Raw genomic sequence first — 19,276 nt, 5'->3', positions numbered from 1 at the left:
CTTAGTTTGCTGCCAGGCAACCAAAGTAGCACTGAGTTGTCCTTGTGAGAAGTGAGCGCGGATCTTATCCACTCAAGTTGAACTATTTTCCACTCTTTGCGTGACCAACCGCGGCAGAAAAATCCGCAATCCGCCCCCCAGACGTCGGTGAGTGCGGAATCCGCGCCCTTCCATAGAAAATAATGGCATTTGAGCGGAAACCGCTCCGCAACGTGAGTGCTGCAGAGGAGCTTTAAATCATTTTTGCGTTCTCGCGTGGACAGGGAGATTTTCTAAAACACCGTTGGTGTGGACAGGAAGTTTTTTGAAAACGGAGGAGGAAAAAATGTATTTTCCGAAATATCCATATACGTGTGAACAGGGCCTTAGTAGAGCCAGACCAAAGATTGATGTTTGTTTTCTTGAAGGGATATGGGCCATGTATTTTTTCACCACTCATCAGTTCATTACATTGCACATGTGCTGGCTCCTTTAAGCCCATGTTGCATGTTAGCAACGCTCTATCAGATGATATAACTGTACCATTCACATGCAGAGCATCAACACTGCAGAGGAGCTAATGGGTTTAGCTATTATTACCTCTCACTGTGCTGAGCTCATCTCTTTGAGACAGTCCATAGGTACTAGTACCTATGGACTGTCTGAGGTCTTATGAGGATACAGTACTACACTTACCTTCATAAGACCTTATAAAGAACAATGACACTATATCATACTCATGCTATTCGGTTGAACCCTGGTTTCTGTATTTTCTGAATTAATATCTTAAAATTTCAACCAATTATTTTCAGTGTTCTATGATGCATATTTGGTCTCTCAGCTCTCCTTTGAGAGTATTCAGTGTGAATGTTCAGTGTTTGTTTCTAAAATCTGTTTCTGGCTCATTCTGTAAACTGGTCTGGTTTGAAATCTCTAACTCAGAAAAACAAGAATTTGCTTGCCATCCACATCTTGCCATATTTAATGAAGAAGCTGAGGAAATGATGTGAAAATCATAGAGTGTATGTTTAATTCAATAAATGACTTTTATTTTAGGAAAATAAAGATCTCAATAAATAAATGCAAACATCCAGTGTCTCAGAACTCTACAAAGATATGAAAGGGAAGGATGAGAAAACTCTTACAATTTACTTTGACAACATGAAGCTAATCTAAGACACAAAGATTTTTCACACTTCATACTGCATACATACATAAACCCTGATTTACTGAAGCCTTTTATAGGTGCAAAAACTTTTAGCTTGTGCAAAACCAATGACATAACTCCTGATAGTAGTCAAGCAAATTGTTTTGCCCCTATCACAAGTCTTAGTGCTGACTTTGAACACTCCAAAAAGGTTTTTGTACCCACTGAAGGTTTTAGTAAATCTGGGTCATAGATTAGAAAAAGAAGACGTGTTGCGAGTGGAAGATCTAACAGATCTAGACAATGCCAAACTGAGCCAGGTCACTCAGCTCCATGTCACCAAACGCCTCCCAGGGGCAGATGACCGCAGAGTCTGGAGGAGAGAAAAACAGTGTAGTGAGCCAGAGAAAGGGATTAATGTGAGATTAACTAAGTAAGAGACAGAAATAATGTGGTTATTCAAACACATCTCAAGGGTTTGGAGCCAGAGGGGTGTAAGTAGGTCTTGGCAAACTTTACAGGAGAGCAAAACCAAAAAGTGGACCTATTGATCAACTGCTGTAAATATCAACATGTGTTACATTTTTTTTTCTTCTTGCAAATTGTAACCATGGAGTGCTGTCATGGTGTTGGTCTAGGAAAAGTTCCCCTCCCACCCTCTAGAGCCTATGAAGTGCTTGCTGCATGGGATAGGGAGGCTATTCAAACTTTCTCTGCTGGCACCAGTACTGTTTAACTGTTTGCAGTTGCATCAAAATGTTAGTCCTTGCACCAAATAAATACAGTTTTAACTATGTGCTCCATTGCCTTCTTTGGGTAAACTGGCCAGAGACTTTCTTCTGTTGTACATTTTGATAATGATAATCTTATATAGAGATTCTTACACTACTAAACAAATCTTCTCAAGAGCTTTTACTTGATATATTGATTGACTTGATCTTATTTTCACCCCAAAATGCCAGTTACATCCTTCTGGCTCCAAGCCCTCGATCTACAAATTCAACTGGAAAACCATTCATACCTCCAAGACCCTCCATCCCCGGTACGTCATTGTCAAACCTGTTGTATTAAATACACAAATACATACATTTTTGAATTAATTACCTTCAGCCTTTTGAATGTTTGGATAATAACTGTATGTGCTATATCTTTATGTTGTTTTCCAAATGAATGTGGGAGGCTCACCCCTTCTGCCCAGCTTTGGGAGCCTTGCTCTTGAACTGCCTGGTCTCCTTCTGCTTGAATTTAGGAGGAGCGGCCTTGGTGCCTTCTGCTGCTGCATTCATTTCTACAAGGTAGGAAACACATAGCGGGTTTAAATTGTCTGTCATGTAATTTGATGAGTGGGTCACAAGTAGCAAACACTCCTATACTTTTGGAAACTGTAAGTATAAAGTGAGACCACATTATACAATACCACATGCCCCAATACACAACACGAAGGCAGAAGATGCAGGGAGAAAGAGTCATGATTTCAGTGTGATAGGTCCTTGAGAAGGTGGATATCATGCTTTCGAGCCTGGTCTCCCCAAATTTTGCGAAATGAGCATGATGTGTTAAAATGCAAATACTTGTTTTCTACTGTGAGTGAGGTTTGAATTTTTAGCAATTTATTCTTATTTATCCATGACCAATACCTTACCATAAACTGTTTCAGCAGCCTAAACATCACAGTTAGCTAACCTTTTCATGTGACAAACAGGTGAAAATGGTGCATCCTATTTGTGCTATTGTCATTTAATCCAATCCAATTTGTGGTGGAGAATCGTAATGTTCACATAACTTCGTGCTCATTTCACAGAATTTTGTGAGACTTTCTGGACCTCTTCCCATGAAGGATAGTTACATAAAATCTGCAGTAGTTTGCACAAATTATTTTTTTAGAGAGAGTTTTAAAGACTGTTCTTTTTAGCCCAACTCCTTCTGGTCTTTCTTTCTTTCTCCTTGTCTCTCCTACCAAGGCACATGCAGCGGGGCAGACAGGGTAAGCAGTGTTACAATTCCCAATAACTGTTCAATTGGACACAAAATACACCATTTTGTGTCCAACTGAACAGTTACTGAACTAGTTGAAGTGTCTAATCTAGTTTCTGAAACTTTTCTCGAGTCAAATGTCGAGCCATTAAAGAATGAGTCTTAAATCGGTTCACTGAAGTGTGTGACTGTGGGTATAGCACTGCTTCTTGTTATGGGTCTTACCCACGATTCTACCTTGCCTCTAATTTTGCTCTTTTTTTGTCTGCTGCTTACCCAGAGGTGTGGCCCACTGCACATGCCTACCCGCCATTAACGAACTGGAAGGCAAATAAACTCATAAGTACAGACAGACAGCAAAAAGCATAGACGCTCTAGTTTTAACACAATTCCAGTATAATCGTGTCCCCAGCCTCTTCTCTTGTTAACAATTTAGTTAATCTTTTACCGTGACATTTGATTGTTGGTAAGTCAATCAGTTATTCATTAAGTAAAATAGTAAAAAAGACATGTTTAGACTCTTCCTTAGGTAAGATTCCTTATTTTTTATAATCAGAAAAGATGTGACACACTGTTGAAGTGTCAGAAAGTGGCTTGGTTCCATTAAATAGGTGGAACTTGACTGCAGTACCCATTTCAGAAGTGTCCGTCACTGTCCGTGCTGAGTTAGAAGTCGTCTAATCTTACGTTACCTTTTAGAAACGTTTGTGCTGCAAGAGCAGTTTCATCCAGAAACACACTTCATGGAGAGGGAAACGTACCTCAATATTGTCTTTCCTTAATGTATAAATGTACCCAAGTCATGTTGATAATCAGTTGTCCAAAAGTATACTGTCATCCATACAGTCAGTGTTACATCACAACATGATTAAAATAAAAGTGTTTCTCTTACCGTAAATGTCAGTCTGTTGACTCGTCCAGTGAAGAATGTATAGTTTCTAAAAGTTTCCTCTCCCACCATCCCTTCTTTATATACTCCTAAATCTTGTTTATAATCCAATCATTCATAATTCCTGGCCTGGTCTGGGGAGGGGAGAAGAGTATTTTGGGACAGTCTTATGAGTAAGCCTCATCAGGTGAATGCAAATGTGTGTTTGTTTTGACAGTCCCACCCAAAGATGGTCTTAGTTTTCAGACTGTGTACATGCGTATTCTCAAGCACGTAAGTAGGTTTACGTCTGAGTGCGGTCAGTAAAAATATAACATGGTCTGTGGCATGACCCCATCCACCCATCTAAACACATAATCATCATTATTAACTAACGCTAACTTTGTATTGTTTGGTTTACGTCTGTTCAGTTTTCACATACTGTACAGAACAAAACATTAAAGGTGTGTAATGTTGTCAAGAATGGATGCTATTGGTAGCCAGGCAGATACTGTGTTACTATGTTATCACATAATGAACAGTTGAAGTTTTGCACCATGACAGGTTAACACTGAAACAGGTTAAATGTGTCATGAAACAACCATTCATTATGTGGTCAAATAGCGTCTTCCTGTGAACAATGCAGATTTCTAGATTGATTCTAATCTAGTCAATGGATAATGAATTTATTATTTGTTTGTCCAAGGGAAGACAATGATTTTTCTACTGGGACAATTCAGTAACTGAAGAGGACATTAAATTAAATTTGACTTAATTTAATTTGATTTAATTTAATTAAAATGGAATACAATTGTGTATCAATTACCATTGGATTGTGTAACACTGAATATAGTGAAGCCTGCAATTTGATATAATCTTTGATATTGATGTTCTGAAAATACTTCTTGGCAGCAGATCACAACACAGTTCCTTGTTATCTTGTTACCTTGGTCTCATGATCCCTTGACTTCACAGCAGGCGCAATGTGTGAGATTATTACCTGTAATCCCTCATTAACTCACTGTGGTCTCCTTGTATGAACCCCAAGTTGTTTTTTCATCAAATTCATGATCACATTTCTCATTTTGGTTTGACTTTCTTTTGTCATTTGATCATCAATTTCAACTGCTGAATGTTCAATGTCGTATTTGATGTATTTGACGTATCTTCAGATGCAGATTTCTTGTTGTGCATCAGGGAACTAATGGTAATGCTGGACATTTTGTAGATGTTCAAATGTGTAAAGAAAGGAGTGTATAATTTGGAAAGAATGTACAGAATTTGCATATTGTTACGCCCGGCCTAGGGGAAAACCGAGCATAGCATAAAAGTGACTCCCCTCTTTCCCAGCTCCCAAAGATGACCAGTGCCACAGCAGGTGCAGTCCAAACAAAATTGATTTATTTAATCACTCTTCAATACGGTAGCAAAACGTCGGGGGAGCACAGCCAAAATAACAAACAAAACGATCTATGAAAAAAAAGGTAACTAACTTACCTAACTTAAGCAAACGAAAACAAAAGTACAATCAGCTTCCCTGCCTCCCTATCAGAAACAAGAGAAAAGAAAACAAAGAAAAAAGGCTTCTCACCCCTATGGCTACCGGGACTGCTCTTCCAAAAGTTATTTACATTCTTAATAACAAAGTCAATCTACACCACTAGGTCAACACAGTATTCATGTGGCAAAGCACAGCACGGTCCGGTTGGGAGCCAGGAAGGAGAAGGAGTGAGCCGGCATCGGACAGACGCCCTTTTTAAAATAGGCGCCATCAGTCTCCCGTCCAATCACCAGCCGGCACCTGCAACTCAACAAACTGGAGAACACACAAACGGGGTGAACACCACCACCCTCAGGCAGGGAGGGATAAACAACAAAAACACACACTCAAATACAAATTATGACCCAGGGTCATAACAATATCATGATGTGAAGATGAACACTCCTTGATTTATATATTCATCACTTCAAGTGTGTATTTGCCAGAGGCCACAAAACAACTGCATCAGCATCACTGCATGGCCCTTAAGTCAAGATCTGAACTGGGCCCTTAGGATGTTCCATTCAACAGGAATTGGGCTACTATGGATTCTGTGATATTGGTATGAACGATGGAAGGAGATAAACAATTAACATTCAATTCCAATTAATAGAGAGAGTGCTTCACCTGCCTTCTCTGATGGATCTCTGAACTTTTAAGGTTGCATCTCTGCTACTACTACTACTACTGTTTCACATGTCAGAAACTCACATTACTTAAGCCAAGAATCCTTTTGGACATCTATATATTTGTGTTAAAATCAGGAGAAAACAAATCCCCAGTAGTAGGATGTAACTTTGCTAAACATTTATTTTTGTGATGTGTTTGCTTGTTTTTAATGAAATTGTTGCTTTGATTCACTCTTTTGTCAGTTGTTTTTCTAAGATGTTTGAAGGAAGTGTTGCTATAGGGAAGAATGCTTGAGACTTGAATTATCTCAGTATTTGAATTTCAGTCGCAGTTTGACCCTCTGGCCGTTAACAGTTGACGCAGACGGAGAACACATTCTGGAGCAGCTCCAGGTATCACCTCAAATCAACATACATGTATATCATCAGTTGAAGCAGTGCTGAAGTCATTACTGTAGGACATGTTTAGCCACTGCTTGTGTTTATTTACATAATTGTGTAAAATTAGATGCACATGTCTCATAACTGGGTGGTAAATTAAGCCCCTCGCCTAAAACAAATAGCTGTAATTATCTTTGACTTATGAGGCTTACTAATTGGCCTACACTCAAAATAGCCCTCGGGCCTCGTGGTTCCCTGACCACTTTGTTATGAACAGGCAGTGAGTGGGAGGTGGTTAAGCCAAGGCTATAAAGGAGGGGTGATGGGACGAGTGAGACAGAGAATAGAGAGACTGCAAAAAGAAAGAGGAGGACTCCATCTTTGTTTTGCATCTCTTTCTTCAAAATTTTATTTTCTTTGACATCCAGCACTTCGAGAAAACAAGTGAGTACATTTTTCTGATAGAGATAGGTGAGCTCAATTTTGCACTTAGTTACTTTTTGGAATTGTCCTACAGCAAGTGTAAGGACAGGGAAGAAAGCTTTTGTTAATATTATTTCTTTTGTATCTGTACATTTGCCAATTCACTTTGTCTCATTGAAGTTATTTGCATAGCTTCATTGTATTTAAATACAATTTGTGAATGTGAGTCTCAACACCAGTCTGCAGTTAAAAGGTCCAGATAATAATATAATAGCAAAGAAATAGCACCTTTGGTGTCTTTTAATCTAGATTAGTTTGTAGCCATAAAAGTCCTCGATGGAGCTTTAAATATTACCATACTCTTTTTGGTCAATAATCACCTGTTTCTAGAAAATCTATATCTATGGCACTCTGAAGTACCTGGTTTCCATGGTTTATACTTTGCTTGCATCTTCTGTCTGATCTATTTAAACTCACACGACACATGAGAGCAGTTGGTGGGATGGCTCATTCTCATCACTTTGTAAGAGAAATGTTCGAGAAACCAAAACAGTATCTGGTGTCTCTAACTGGAGCATCTCTACCAACCACATATTGTATTTCCTGCTAGCTAAGTGTCAACAAACAATTTTGCCTCCATGTTATTGTAATGCTTAATTTGCTGCAGGTATGGCTTTCGTATACATCAAATGTGAAGTCAAAAGTTGAAGATGTAATACTTTTAATGACTGTACATAATATATTTTGCAATATTTACAACAAATAACATTTTAGAACAAACTGTTACTGATGAGTATGTGATTCAGAATCAATTTAAAGTTAGGTTATCCATTCCAGCTTTTGGTCTTTGTCAGATGTCATCTCCTTTCCCCCCCTTTGTTTTCTATGTCTCCTGTGCAATGGAGAAGAAATGCTGTAAAAATCATCTTTGAATTTTCACCCTGTGACCTGTCCACACAGAAGGACCTAGTTCAGTTTATTTCTGACCCAACAGGGATGTTCAGCAGCTAAATTTGCATAATATTAACACTGAAAAATAGAACATAATCCTTGTTATAATCCGGCCTCATCCCAGAACATGAGATGGATCACTGAGACCTTGTTTTGGTGTAGATTTTGATCCTCAAGTGATGCACACTGATCCTTGACTCACCTAAGACTCACCTTGTGACTCCTAGGGCCGACCAATGATTTCAGGATTAACACAAACAGGATTACCATGGTGACTGTTTATGATAAGTGAGAAGATGAGAAGACTGGTTAGATCAGGATAGGTGACTGACCTGGTTAAAAATTGCAATTGCATAAAGAAAGAAGTCTGCAAACCCCTAAGAGGATAAAGTGTGAGTGACAGGAGCTCAAAGAGGGCTGGGTGGAGGTGGGGGTGGGGGGGTTGTGTTGTCCATCTCCAGTTTCAATAGATTATCCAGGTTGAGACGTTCATAATGAGTGACAAAAACATGTTTCTTTCTTTGTAACAAAAAGTCTCAAAGATGAACGCAGCAGCAGCAGAAGGCGTCAAGCCCGCTCCTCCCAAGTTCAAGCAGAAGGAGGCCAGGCAGTTCAAGAGCAAGGCTCCCAAAGCTGGACAGAAGGGGTGAGCCTGGCAAACATCTCTCTCTCTCACACACACATCATGCTATTCGTCCAACAACTGTACACCCATCGCCATATTCCCAAACCATACTGAACAGAATATACAATTTCACTTCAGTTTCTTCTTTTTTTCATAGGTTTGACAATGACGTCCCAGGGATGGAGGGTCTTGGAGGTGAGGGTGAATTGTCACAGTAAGCAGCTTTCATGTCAGATAGATGTTCAGTCCTAACTCATTCCTCTATCTTTCTCCCCTCCAGACTCTGCGGTCGTCTGCCCCTGGGAGGCGTTTGGTGACATGGAGCTGAGTGACCTGGCCCAGTTTGGCATTGTCTAGACCTGTTAGACGGGGTCTCCCACCCTGGTGCTGCAGGGTTGTGATGTCACAGTGTTTCTCTGCTCTGACCGGTGTCGAAGACAGGAGCGTGCTCTACGCTGGAGGATTGATTTCATCAAGTTATGGTGCAACACAGAAAGCACCGTGCAACAGATCTCTACAGTCCCATGGTTAGGGACACACCCAAACCCTTCTCATCCCAGTAGAGAAAAATCCTGCCTCTGTCCGCTATGCAAATCTGAAATTCACTACCTCTTTATACTTTAAGTATTTTCTGTATTTTCTAGTCTGTGGTTAAATCTATGATACCTACATTTTCCTCTTGATTATGTCATATTTACTGGAAACATTGATGAGGAAAAATGTACCCGACTCCCGCTTTTCCTATTCTTGGTCTGTCATTCATGTGTGACGATGGAGTGATTGATTATCCATAAACTGGTATAAACTAAATTAAAAAAATACTTACAAAATTGAACCCCATATATATGTTTTGTTTAGTCAACATATAATTAATAATAATATTAGAATAAATTTCAGTATTTATGTGCTCATTTGTATTAAAGTTATTTTCCTTGCCCCATTTGGTTTCTTGTGATTTTTCACTTGTCAGTAGGTTACAGTCCTTTTCAAAGATATGTACCCCTTGACTTTTTGCAAATGTTGGTGTGATAAAAAATAATGTAAAATCACCTCCCACTATTTAAGAACATACATACACACACACACACACACATACACACACACACACACACACACACATACACACACACGAAACATGTCATTCCCCATGAATGATGAAGTCCCTGTCTGGTCCACTCAGTAACAAATGTGTCACCTTGTTTTGAGCTGTAACTGTGGTTTCCCCTTGGGCCAATCAGTGTAATTTTGAATGTTGGAATGTGAGCTGCATCATTTCCCCAAGTTTCAGCAAAATCCAACATGTAAACAAACACTTAATCCAAACAGTGCAATTATAAAAATGCCAGAATGTTGCAATGAGGCACATTATTCCCCTGAGTTTCATGAAAATCCGATCAATGGAGTACAAGATATTGAGCAATTAATTGTGGGGGACAATTAGTCAGGAGAAATGCCACAGTATGAACCAACTGAGCTTTATCAGGCTCGTCCCTGCAGAGCTCCGCTCGGCTTGGCTCTGAGTAATGGAAATGAGGTGTTAGATCTAGTTAACAAATGTTAGATAACATAAATTGCACTTACCTGTCTAGGTTTTCAGTTCTCATTCCTTTGGCCTGTCTCAGGTTCGTCCATGTTTCAATAACGATACCAATGGAGGAGGAAGGTCTTGCATAAGAGCCTGTTTTTGAGCAGCTGCTTTGTGCTGCACAGTATTTAAGAATCTCCCCAAGGTTTTACATTGTCTCCGTTCAGACTCAAGATGCAAGTAAATATAAATTAATAACAACATCTTGAGGCCGTTTAGGGTAACATTTGTGTGAAAAACTGCTCTCCATGATGAAGATCAACAAATCATTACATTATATACAAAATTACTCATGTAAAATTATGAAAAATATTTCCAAAGTCACCGGCACCCAATGTAATGAAATCTACATAAAGAAATATGTGTAATATGAATTATAGATTGAGCATTAGCTGTAAATTGGCAGGTTGCAATACAGCAATAGCATAGTGCACAGCAGACCCATCAGCTAGTTACCTCTCCTTGATCTTCCATCTGTGAACAGTAAGCATTTAGCTAAAGGGTAGAGGTGATTTTCAGCCTCTCTCTCCATAAAAATCCTCCATAAAAGACATGTCTCCTCTTATCCAGCGTGTGCAGTAAAAACTCCCCTCTTCAGATGAAAGAATTACAACGGATGCTATATTGCACTGAGGAGCAAGCCATCAGCACCTAGCCTTGTAGCTAGGCCACATTCTTTAAACAAGAGGAATCTGAGCTGCCTAATGTCCTACTATAATCACCATGATAAATTACACATGACCAGTTATGCTAATGAGTTCATTAATTAAGTTAATGAATGTGTTAATTAGCAAATATTTCTATGTCAACATCCTTGTCTTCACATAACACATGGGCGGTATGAATGTGAAGTCTGTGTCTTTAAGCATTAAAGAGTTATAGTTGTTTCAAGAAAAGCAGGTTTCCCTCATTAATATGCAAATCTATGCAACAAGGTGCTCTTGAGTTATTGTGTCCACAAGAATGGGTCGACACATAGACAGACATACAGACACACAGACACACAGACAGACAGACACACAGACAGACATACAGACAGACACACAGACACACAGACAGACAGACACCACCATGGTGACATAATTCCCCGCATTACCATGGTGTGTGTGTGTGTGTGAGGGGGAGGGGGAGGGGGGAGGGGGATAATAATAGAAATGAGCTATTTACTTCCACTTGCCTCAATTTAGGCAGGTCAGGTCTTCTAAGGTAAACGCACCCCAAATTTAGACTTGTTTTGTATTTATAGAATAATGTATCTTCAAATGAAAATGGATTGATTAACCACATAATATTGATGCTGGCTATTTTAACTGTCATAATTTACAAATATTAATATTGAATGATTTCTGTAATTTAATCTGTAATCTGTAATTTTCTGTTAAAATAGCCTCCTACAAACAGGTGCTAGGTATTTCTACTGTTTTGGCACTGATCTGAGGGCAGCGATGCCAGATTATCAGACCTGCCTGGACTTGAGAAAGATCAAGTGATTAACAAGTTAATAAGATTGACTTCTTAATAAGGTGCCGTGTTCACTCTGCCCACTAAGTCAGCCACACTGGACAGAAGTGCAAAGCTGTTTAGTTCAGTTTGATGGGACTGTGTGAGCGGATGCTTCGGTAGCCCGCACACAGTAGCCAAACTTTCTGATTCACCAATTTAATACATCTTCAAAGGATTTTTTGTCAGAGGCCATGGGGCAGGAAGAAAGCCACAGCGAGGAGATGGATTTAGCACAAATTCAGGATCTGTGCATCATTTTCATGAAGGAGTGTCCGAGCGGTGCTCTGCACTTACACGAGTTCAAGAGGATCTTCGGAGTACCAAGCAGCTCGGAGGAGGAGACCCTCTACATTGAAAAAATATTCCGCTCCTTTGACACAAATCAGGTAAATGAAGCCACTATTGCAATATCTCAGAATAGAATTAAATTGTTATTAATTGTTAAAATTGGAAATTAATTGAATAACGAGATGGGTCATTGTTTGTAGGATAATACACTGGATTTCCTGGAGTATGTGGCTGCACTTCATTTGGTGCTGCGGGGGAATCTTGAAGATAGACTGAAATGGTCCTTCAAGATATATGACAAGGACGGAAACGGCAAGTTGGACAGGCAGGAGGTGAAAAATCTCATAAGGGTAAGAAGGACCTGGTTCAGATTTTTGTTTCAGGTTTCATTTATTTGGAGACATTTATTTTTTTGTGAATTCCTTTTGTAATTTATCACTCATGGAGTAGAAAGCAGCAGTTTTGTAGGAAATAGGACCCATTTGAACTGGGCAGAATATAATCAAGTTACATGTGAACTTTTTAAGGGCACTAGGTTTCATAACACAGATGCTCTCAAGCCAGATTATATGAGGGTAGCTATTACTGTCCCAGCGACTGGCTTAAGGGCAGGGGTCACGTATAGGAGGCTTGCACGTTATTGGATGAAGAGTCAATGGTCTGTGTGTTATTCTTGAAATAAGAACATCTTCACCCTAAGCCTCTAACTTTAGAAACCTAAAATTAGCCCACTCACTCAACTAACCCAAACCCTGAGCACTAGACGCCATTTCAACATTGCATCTACAGTATGCTTTATATAGCCCAGGATCTTTTTTTCGCTATGTATAGCCCAGTTTTAGACCAAGCAGTAAATACATTATTGCCATGCATTGACAATGCATAAACAGCTGTAAACATCAAAAAGAGAAGTCCTTATGTACAACATAATGCTTTATTTTGGTCTTATATGTAGCCAAATTTTAACCTAGACGTCTATAACCATTTAGACATCAACATAAAATAGTTCAGTGGGTTACTATCATTATGCAGTTGTTTTCACTAATACCTACTCCGCTTAAAACTTTGTTCCAGAGTCTCCATAATTTTGGTAACCCATTACTGTCTTTCATATAAGCTTGGAGTCTTTCCTCCATACTATAATTAAAACATTTTAATATCAATATCCCATGGTATTGTGTAATTGTGCCCAACAGTCAAAGACGGTTTCAAGTATGTAGTGTAAGGGTAAATTGAACCGATGCTGATTTACTGTGACGTCTTTGTCATCTAAAAAGTTTAAAACAAAATTTAATCCTGCTAATGTCTTATTGAAGAAGTTCAGACTTATTTTCCTACAACTGTCTACATTTATGCAATACAGATAAATTTCATGTATTCCCCAACAGATAATTTACAAAATCAAGCTCCAGCGGAGTGACATTACTATGACACCTAATGAAGCCTGTGACAGAATCTTTGAGCTGGTTGACCGGAATAGCGATGGTAAGTCTGTTGGCAAACCACAGAAGTTACACAAAATATAATGGAATATAAAATGCTTTGTCCTTTTGTGATGATGTTTCCAACGACAGAAAATTGCTAGAAAGTAAAGTTTTGTCTAATTTGATAGGTATGGGAACGTTAATGTTATGTTGCATTGGTATTTTTGCAATGGTAATTTCTGTGTGTTTTGGAAGTAATATTTAATTAGTTATTTGTTTTTGTTTTTTTTGTAATATCTACTCAACCATCAGAAAACAAATGATCCACTGTTAATGGATAAGCCTAAAACTAACCCTAACCCTTAACCAAAGTGTTAGATGCCTAAAACTTAACCCAAACCTTAACCAAAGTTGTTTTACTTGACTAATTTAACTGTTAGCTAACCTTTTCACATGATGAACAGGTGAAAATGGCGTGTCCAGTTTGTGCTATTGTCATATAATCCAAGTCAAGGTGGAGGAACGTAATCTTCACATAATTTGTGCCCACATATTATGAAGAATTCATGCTCTTTTCACAAAATTTTATTAGACTGTGTTGGTCCACTGGGGAACACTGTAGGTCAAAACTCAGCTGTAGGTCACTGGAGTCTTACATAAGGTCCTAGATTATCATCTTTAACAGTTGTTTAGTGTTTACTAGCTGACAGCGCTCATCATCCTTCCACTGATCATAAGTTATAAATCAAAAATCACCATCACTATTTTTTTATTTGTCATGAGCAGAAGGGTTAAAAAAAAAAAACATTTTCATAGGTTGGCAGGGAGATTTCAGGTGACAAGCAATTTTATATCATCTCATATTGACTTGACAAAAATTGACTTGCCCACAGAAATATAATGAAATTTTGAGTAATTATTATCTAAGTTCTAGAAATCACTCTGTTTATTTTGAAGAACAAGCTCATTTTACAGTTGTGATTATCATTTTCCTCTCCCTTTTTGTCACATGCAAAGTCATCAATGTAGAGTCACTTGAGAAATAGATCTAATTTGAAAGTGGCATGTGTTTTCTCTTATTTAAATGTGTGTGTTGTGCCCCACAGGCCAGATATCCCTGACTGAGTTCATGGAGGGCGCTCAGAAGGATGAATGGGTCATGAACCTGCTCAAGCTGGATGTCAACGCCACCAGCTGGGTCATCCAGAACTGTGGGAAACTACCTTGAATCTTTTCTTACTGGGTTCACCACCCACAAGCTTTTGTCTGCAGCTGACAACGCAGTGTTGTCTTTTGACACAAAACGACACGCCTTGGGTTTAAAAGGTTTGCCTGTGTCTCCGTGTCGGCTCCTTGTGATGGTTTGGAGTCGAGCACAGTGCACTTTTCCATGGCTTCAGTTGTGGTTTTGACAGTTTGACTGTCGCTGGTCCTTGCTGCATGCCTATAGTCTGTGTTGACATGCAGCAGAAACAAGCATCTATCTAAAGGACATACACTACTCAGCGAGAAGGTTTTCTGTTAAAGGAAACGCAATTATCCTGTATTTACATTTATCATTCTTTTATTTATTTATAGTTTAAAGATAATGGTCATAGTAGATATTGTAAGAAAAAAAATAACCCCCAATGAAAATCAAATAATTGAATGTTATCAATGATATTTTAAAGTATTACATGAAATCAATATATATCTGTAATCATATCGCTCATATTTTACACATTTACACATTTATGCTATTCCCTCATTTATTTGATTTAATTTGACATTTCAATACTGTATTTCAGTATTTTCAAAATACTGAAAATACTAAAATGCTTTCTAACCATAAATATAGTTTAAATGCCTTTAGTTGTATGTATAAACAAGGACATTCCAACAATTAATTTAAGTACAAATATGTTTGTGGTATATTTTTCTGTTCAGAAGTCTTAAATAACTTTAAGGACAGTTGTTAAAATAAACACGGTTGAATTGTGCTATTATATCAATCCAGTTAGTGCTTTTCATTAGTTACAGGGATTCAAATCATTAGACTTCCCATTACTTGGTATGCTGGTGTCACCAAACTAACAGCTGATTATTAAAACAACAATATGCAGTTATGAGATTGTCTAAACTTAAAACCTGCATGCTTGACAGGAATGAGACTGTTTTAAATCCTTTACCAAGCCTGATATTTTGTGCTTTGCATATGGTTATGCTACATGAACACTAAAACAATTGCCATTGATTTGTTTTTATTTTACTCATTTTCTAAATCTGAATAAAAGTTGTTTTTTTTTGGTTTTTTGTCTGAAGTCTGAAGAAAAGTGAGAAATGTTGCAAGGGAAAGGTGGAAACTTTGTACCTTGACTGTATTTTCAAAATCTTGCTTCAAATTTGCTTCAAACTTGTTTTGTCATTAAAAAATATTTTTATATAAGCCTCATGCTGCTGTTTTTTTCCAATGCCTACATGATTATGTTGTCATGTGAGATGTTGTTCATACCCATGTTCCACTCCATCAAGTGATTATAAACCTTTCACTTTCACAGACTTTTGTTTTGAAATTCTGATGAATAAGGTAAAAAGTGTAGATATACTGTATGTAAAGATATATTCACAAAGGAATATGGACTATGTTTGAAGGCTTATAATTCAGCAACAAAAAGCATTACAGACATGGGACCAACTGTTATAGAGAGCTCTTGACCTCAGCTATCATGTGAGTATAGTCAACAACTGGGGGCGCTGTCAAATATGGGTAAAATATGGTTAAAATTAATTTTCACCTATTTAACAATTAGATATTTAAAATCTGATTACACAAATGTGTTTACCATCCCCTTAAACTCCTCAGTGTACTCTCAATTCAGTATTTACAACTTCCAATTCTAGGAAAAACACAAATATTTTTTAAAAACTACAATTCCCTAGAGCCGCGCCATGCAGCTTGATACACATCAGCCCACAGTTTTTGCAAATTAGGGTTGTAAATCTAGGGTTGTAAAAAGATATATCTACTGAATATATCAAATATCTAGTACAGCCGAACTAGTAATTATACTGCATCTAGATGAGCTATGTTAAGAAAAAGTAAAGATGTTGGTTTATTTCAGATATTTTAGCCAAAACAGGAGTCGACACACACACACACACGTTGGATGACGTGGCTCACGGAAGAGCATTGCGGGCGGACTCGTGTTTCGACTCCTGTTTTGGCTAAAATATCTGAAATAAACCAACATCTTTACTTTTTCTTAACATAGATCACCTAGATGCAGTGTAATTACTAGTTCGGCTGTACTAGATATTTGATATATTCAGTAGATATATCTTTTTACGACCACTTTGCAAACCAGAAGAACTACAACTGTGGTTTCAGCGATAGCAGCGTGCATAGCGACCACCATAGCAACGATAGAAACCCTGAATGAATCTTCGTAATAACTAACAAACTAAACATCATATACATTCACTGAATGAAGATTATAAAAATAAAATGCACATTTCTCACTATGAATGTTATCAAAACGCATTTTAATGCTGAAACTATCTTAAAATATTGCATTTTCCACTGAGAATAAAAGGAATGTAAGCCTTTTTTTTTTTTCGCCGCAGAGAGAAACTTGACAGTCACGTGACGTGGACGCAGACCAACGTAGCCAATCCCTGCGGTGATCAGCCTACTGAGCCAATCCAATTAGGAGGTGGAGTAGGGCCATACTACCTCAAATCTATGGTCCCGATGACAACTGATAACGGCCATTTAATCGGCTGATAACATGCGAAGCAGGTGACAATTTACACAAATACTGTGTGTCGTTCATAAAAGTAAAAATGTTTTACCAAAGTGAATACAGCTCTACAAGTGCATTTGCAGAATGCAGAAGATGCAGAGTAAGAACAGTTTCTTCCTATTTAGAGTAAACTTCCTTTGGACTAACATTTAGACTTTAGTTTCTGCTTGGCATGAAGTTCACATTTCACTCCTTCAATTGGATCCCACTTCTAATGCTTATTAACTAGACTCACACTAACCCTTAATCTCCAAAGGCTTAGACTGTTAAATCTTGGCTGATTGTTCGTCAGCAGGAGTTCAGTTAACAGATCTAAACTGTGTGACCAGGGAACACATTGTACACATCAAGATAGCTTCATCCAACTCAAAGCAGTATAAATGAAAGGGTAATTTAGCAAATTCTCAAAATCTGCATGAACTGAATTAAACTGGTCAAATTTCACAAGGCCAATATCCAGTTTAATCTGTAGTTTGGACAGTGGCAGAGGGTGAACAAGTCTACAACACACCTTGTAAATTCTTGCAAATTTGTTTAAGTTTAGCATAATGATCCCTGATTTATAAAAAAAATATCACAGGCGAAGTAACACCAGTTTCTGTGAATTTGATGGGTGCGATACAGTAAATACTGTCTCACTATAAATGTTTGGCTGCCGTTTCAGATCCCGTATTAACTCAATCTGACAGCCAACTCTTTGGCCCAAAAAAAAAAAATCTGTTTGACTCTGTCCCTGTTACACCCTCAAGCCATGGCTCACTCAAAAATATTACACAACATGTAACTATACGCAAGTTAAGAAGTACAAAAGTACGATTTATTTTCAAAGTAAAATACAGCAAGAGTCGGAAGGTCTGGCCAAAATGAACAAAAGGAGGGGAAACTACTGAGCCAATGTGCAATGGGCCGTCAGACCCAGAGTCTCCCCTTAAACTACCAAACAATCAAACAAACAAAGCTGCCATAACTGGACTGCTGGGCCTCCTTACCCAAAAGAAAAAGAAAAACTACAATATGCAACCAAAAGCGAGTACTGTCCGTCTCTCGAAACATATCAGGCATGCACCCAAAGGTGCTAATGAGCCGGCCAATTACCATCAGCTGCAGTCACCTAAAGAAAGAGAGAAGGGAGAAGAGAGGAGAGAAAGGAGGGAGAAAAGCACACATCTGCCAAACATATCTCAGGTCATATCTCAGACACCACTGATCTGATTTTGATGAAACTTGGAGGGATGATGCATCTTCACTCTGCAAACACTGTGTCTGCTTTTAAAAAATGACACTGATTGGATAAATGGGGGTGCTATACTTAAAGGTCAATAATTGTAGGTGCATGGGACAGAGTACCTCAATAAGATGCTATAGAGGCCGTTTTTGACACCACTGGTCCAATTTTGACAAAATGTGGAGGGAGGATGCATTTTGTCTCTGTGTTCTGGCAATTAAAACGTTACACTGATTGGCCTGATGGGGACGCTATAATTAAAAGTCAAAATCTCTTAACTGCTGCACACTCCATTTCTGAAGAAACTTGGAGGGATGATGCATCTTTTTACTGATTGGCCCAAGGGGTGCCTGCCTCATTTGTGGTGGACGACATGTTTACTGTTTAGTTTAGTTTAGTTTTACCTTGTAAGAACTAAGGAATAAAATACAATAATGAAAAAAATCACCTTACTTCAATACCTCTGCTCTAACCTAGTGTGATCTATAATGTCAGTCACAAATCAGAGAAAAAAACAGAAAACATACATCTGGTTGAATGCATTTGGTGGTAACAGAAATAGCACTTACAACCCTTATAATAAGCATCTGCTTTACTTAAAAAGTGATTCTCCACTGATGGCAGGTAAATAGTCGAGGGCTGGGTGAACTGACTTCAGACAGACCTCATGGATCAACCAAGACCACGTTCAGGCTGCAGTTTGACGTCATCCTGCTGTAATCTCCCTGAGAGCTCTAACCCTAACCCTAACCCAGAGCTCCCTGAGGTGCTGGCCTGCTGTCCGCTGCAATCCCACCCAACTGCTGTCAAACAACAAAATGAGCAAGAGTCTACATGCAAACTCTTTGGCACTCAGCTGTGAGTGAATCAAGATTTTTTTTTCCAGAGCATCCTGTATTTGATTTGTCAAAGGATTTCTGAAATGATTATATTATATTGGAAAGAAAAGCCA

General features: G+C 38.4%; 3 protein-coding genes across 3 annotated transcripts; 2 read left to right on the top strand and 1 right to left on the bottom strand.

The window, feature by feature from the left end:
• Positions 1–1,422: 1,422 nt before the first annotated feature.
• On the bottom strand, positions 1,423–2,415 carry LOC139923275 (retinal cone rhodopsin-sensitive cGMP 3',5'-cyclic phosphodiesterase subunit gamma-like). Its single transcript, XM_071914010.2, has 3 exons — positions 2,312–2,415; positions 2,148–2,185; positions 1,423–1,499 (listed from the first exon to the last, which is right to left on the bottom strand). The coding sequence occupies exons 1-3, from the start codon at positions 2,410–2,412 to the stop codon at positions 1,423–1,425; spliced, it is 216 nt and encodes a 71-aa protein (XP_071770111.2). The 5' UTR covers positions 2,413–2,415.
• Positions 2,416–6,869: 4,454 nt separating this feature from the next.
• Positions 6,870–9,381, top strand: LOC139923270 (retinal cone rhodopsin-sensitive cGMP 3',5'-cyclic phosphodiesterase subunit gamma-like). Its single transcript, XM_071914006.2, has 4 exons — positions 6,870–6,962; positions 8,427–8,538; positions 8,675–8,712; positions 8,798–9,381. The coding sequence occupies exons 2-4, from the start codon at positions 8,435–8,437 to the stop codon at positions 8,872–8,874; spliced, it is 219 nt and encodes a 72-aa protein (XP_071770107.1). The 5' UTR covers positions 6,870–6,962; positions 8,427–8,434; the 3' UTR covers positions 8,875–9,381.
• A 2,415-nt stretch (positions 9,382–11,796) lies between these two features.
• Positions 11,797–14,545, top strand: LOC139923271 (guanylyl cyclase-activating protein 2-like). Its single transcript, XM_071914007.2, has 4 exons — positions 11,797–11,991; positions 12,094–12,243; positions 13,282–13,378; positions 14,424–14,545. Exons 1-4 carry the CDS (start codon positions 11,797–11,799, stop codon positions 14,543–14,545), a joined length of 564 nt encoding a protein of 187 aa, XP_071770108.1.
• Positions 14,546–19,276: the final 4,731 nt, after the last annotated feature.

Source organism: Centroberyx gerrardi, chromosome 1, assembly GCF_048128805.1.
Source record: "Centroberyx gerrardi isolate f3 chromosome 1, fCenGer3.hap1.cur.20231027, whole genome shotgun sequence".
NCBI lineage: Eukaryota > Metazoa > Chordata > Actinopteri > Beryciformes > Berycidae > Centroberyx > Centroberyx gerrardi.
The sequence above is the reverse complement of the archived record's forward strand: the minus strand, read 5'-3'. Positions and strand labels throughout refer to the sequence as shown.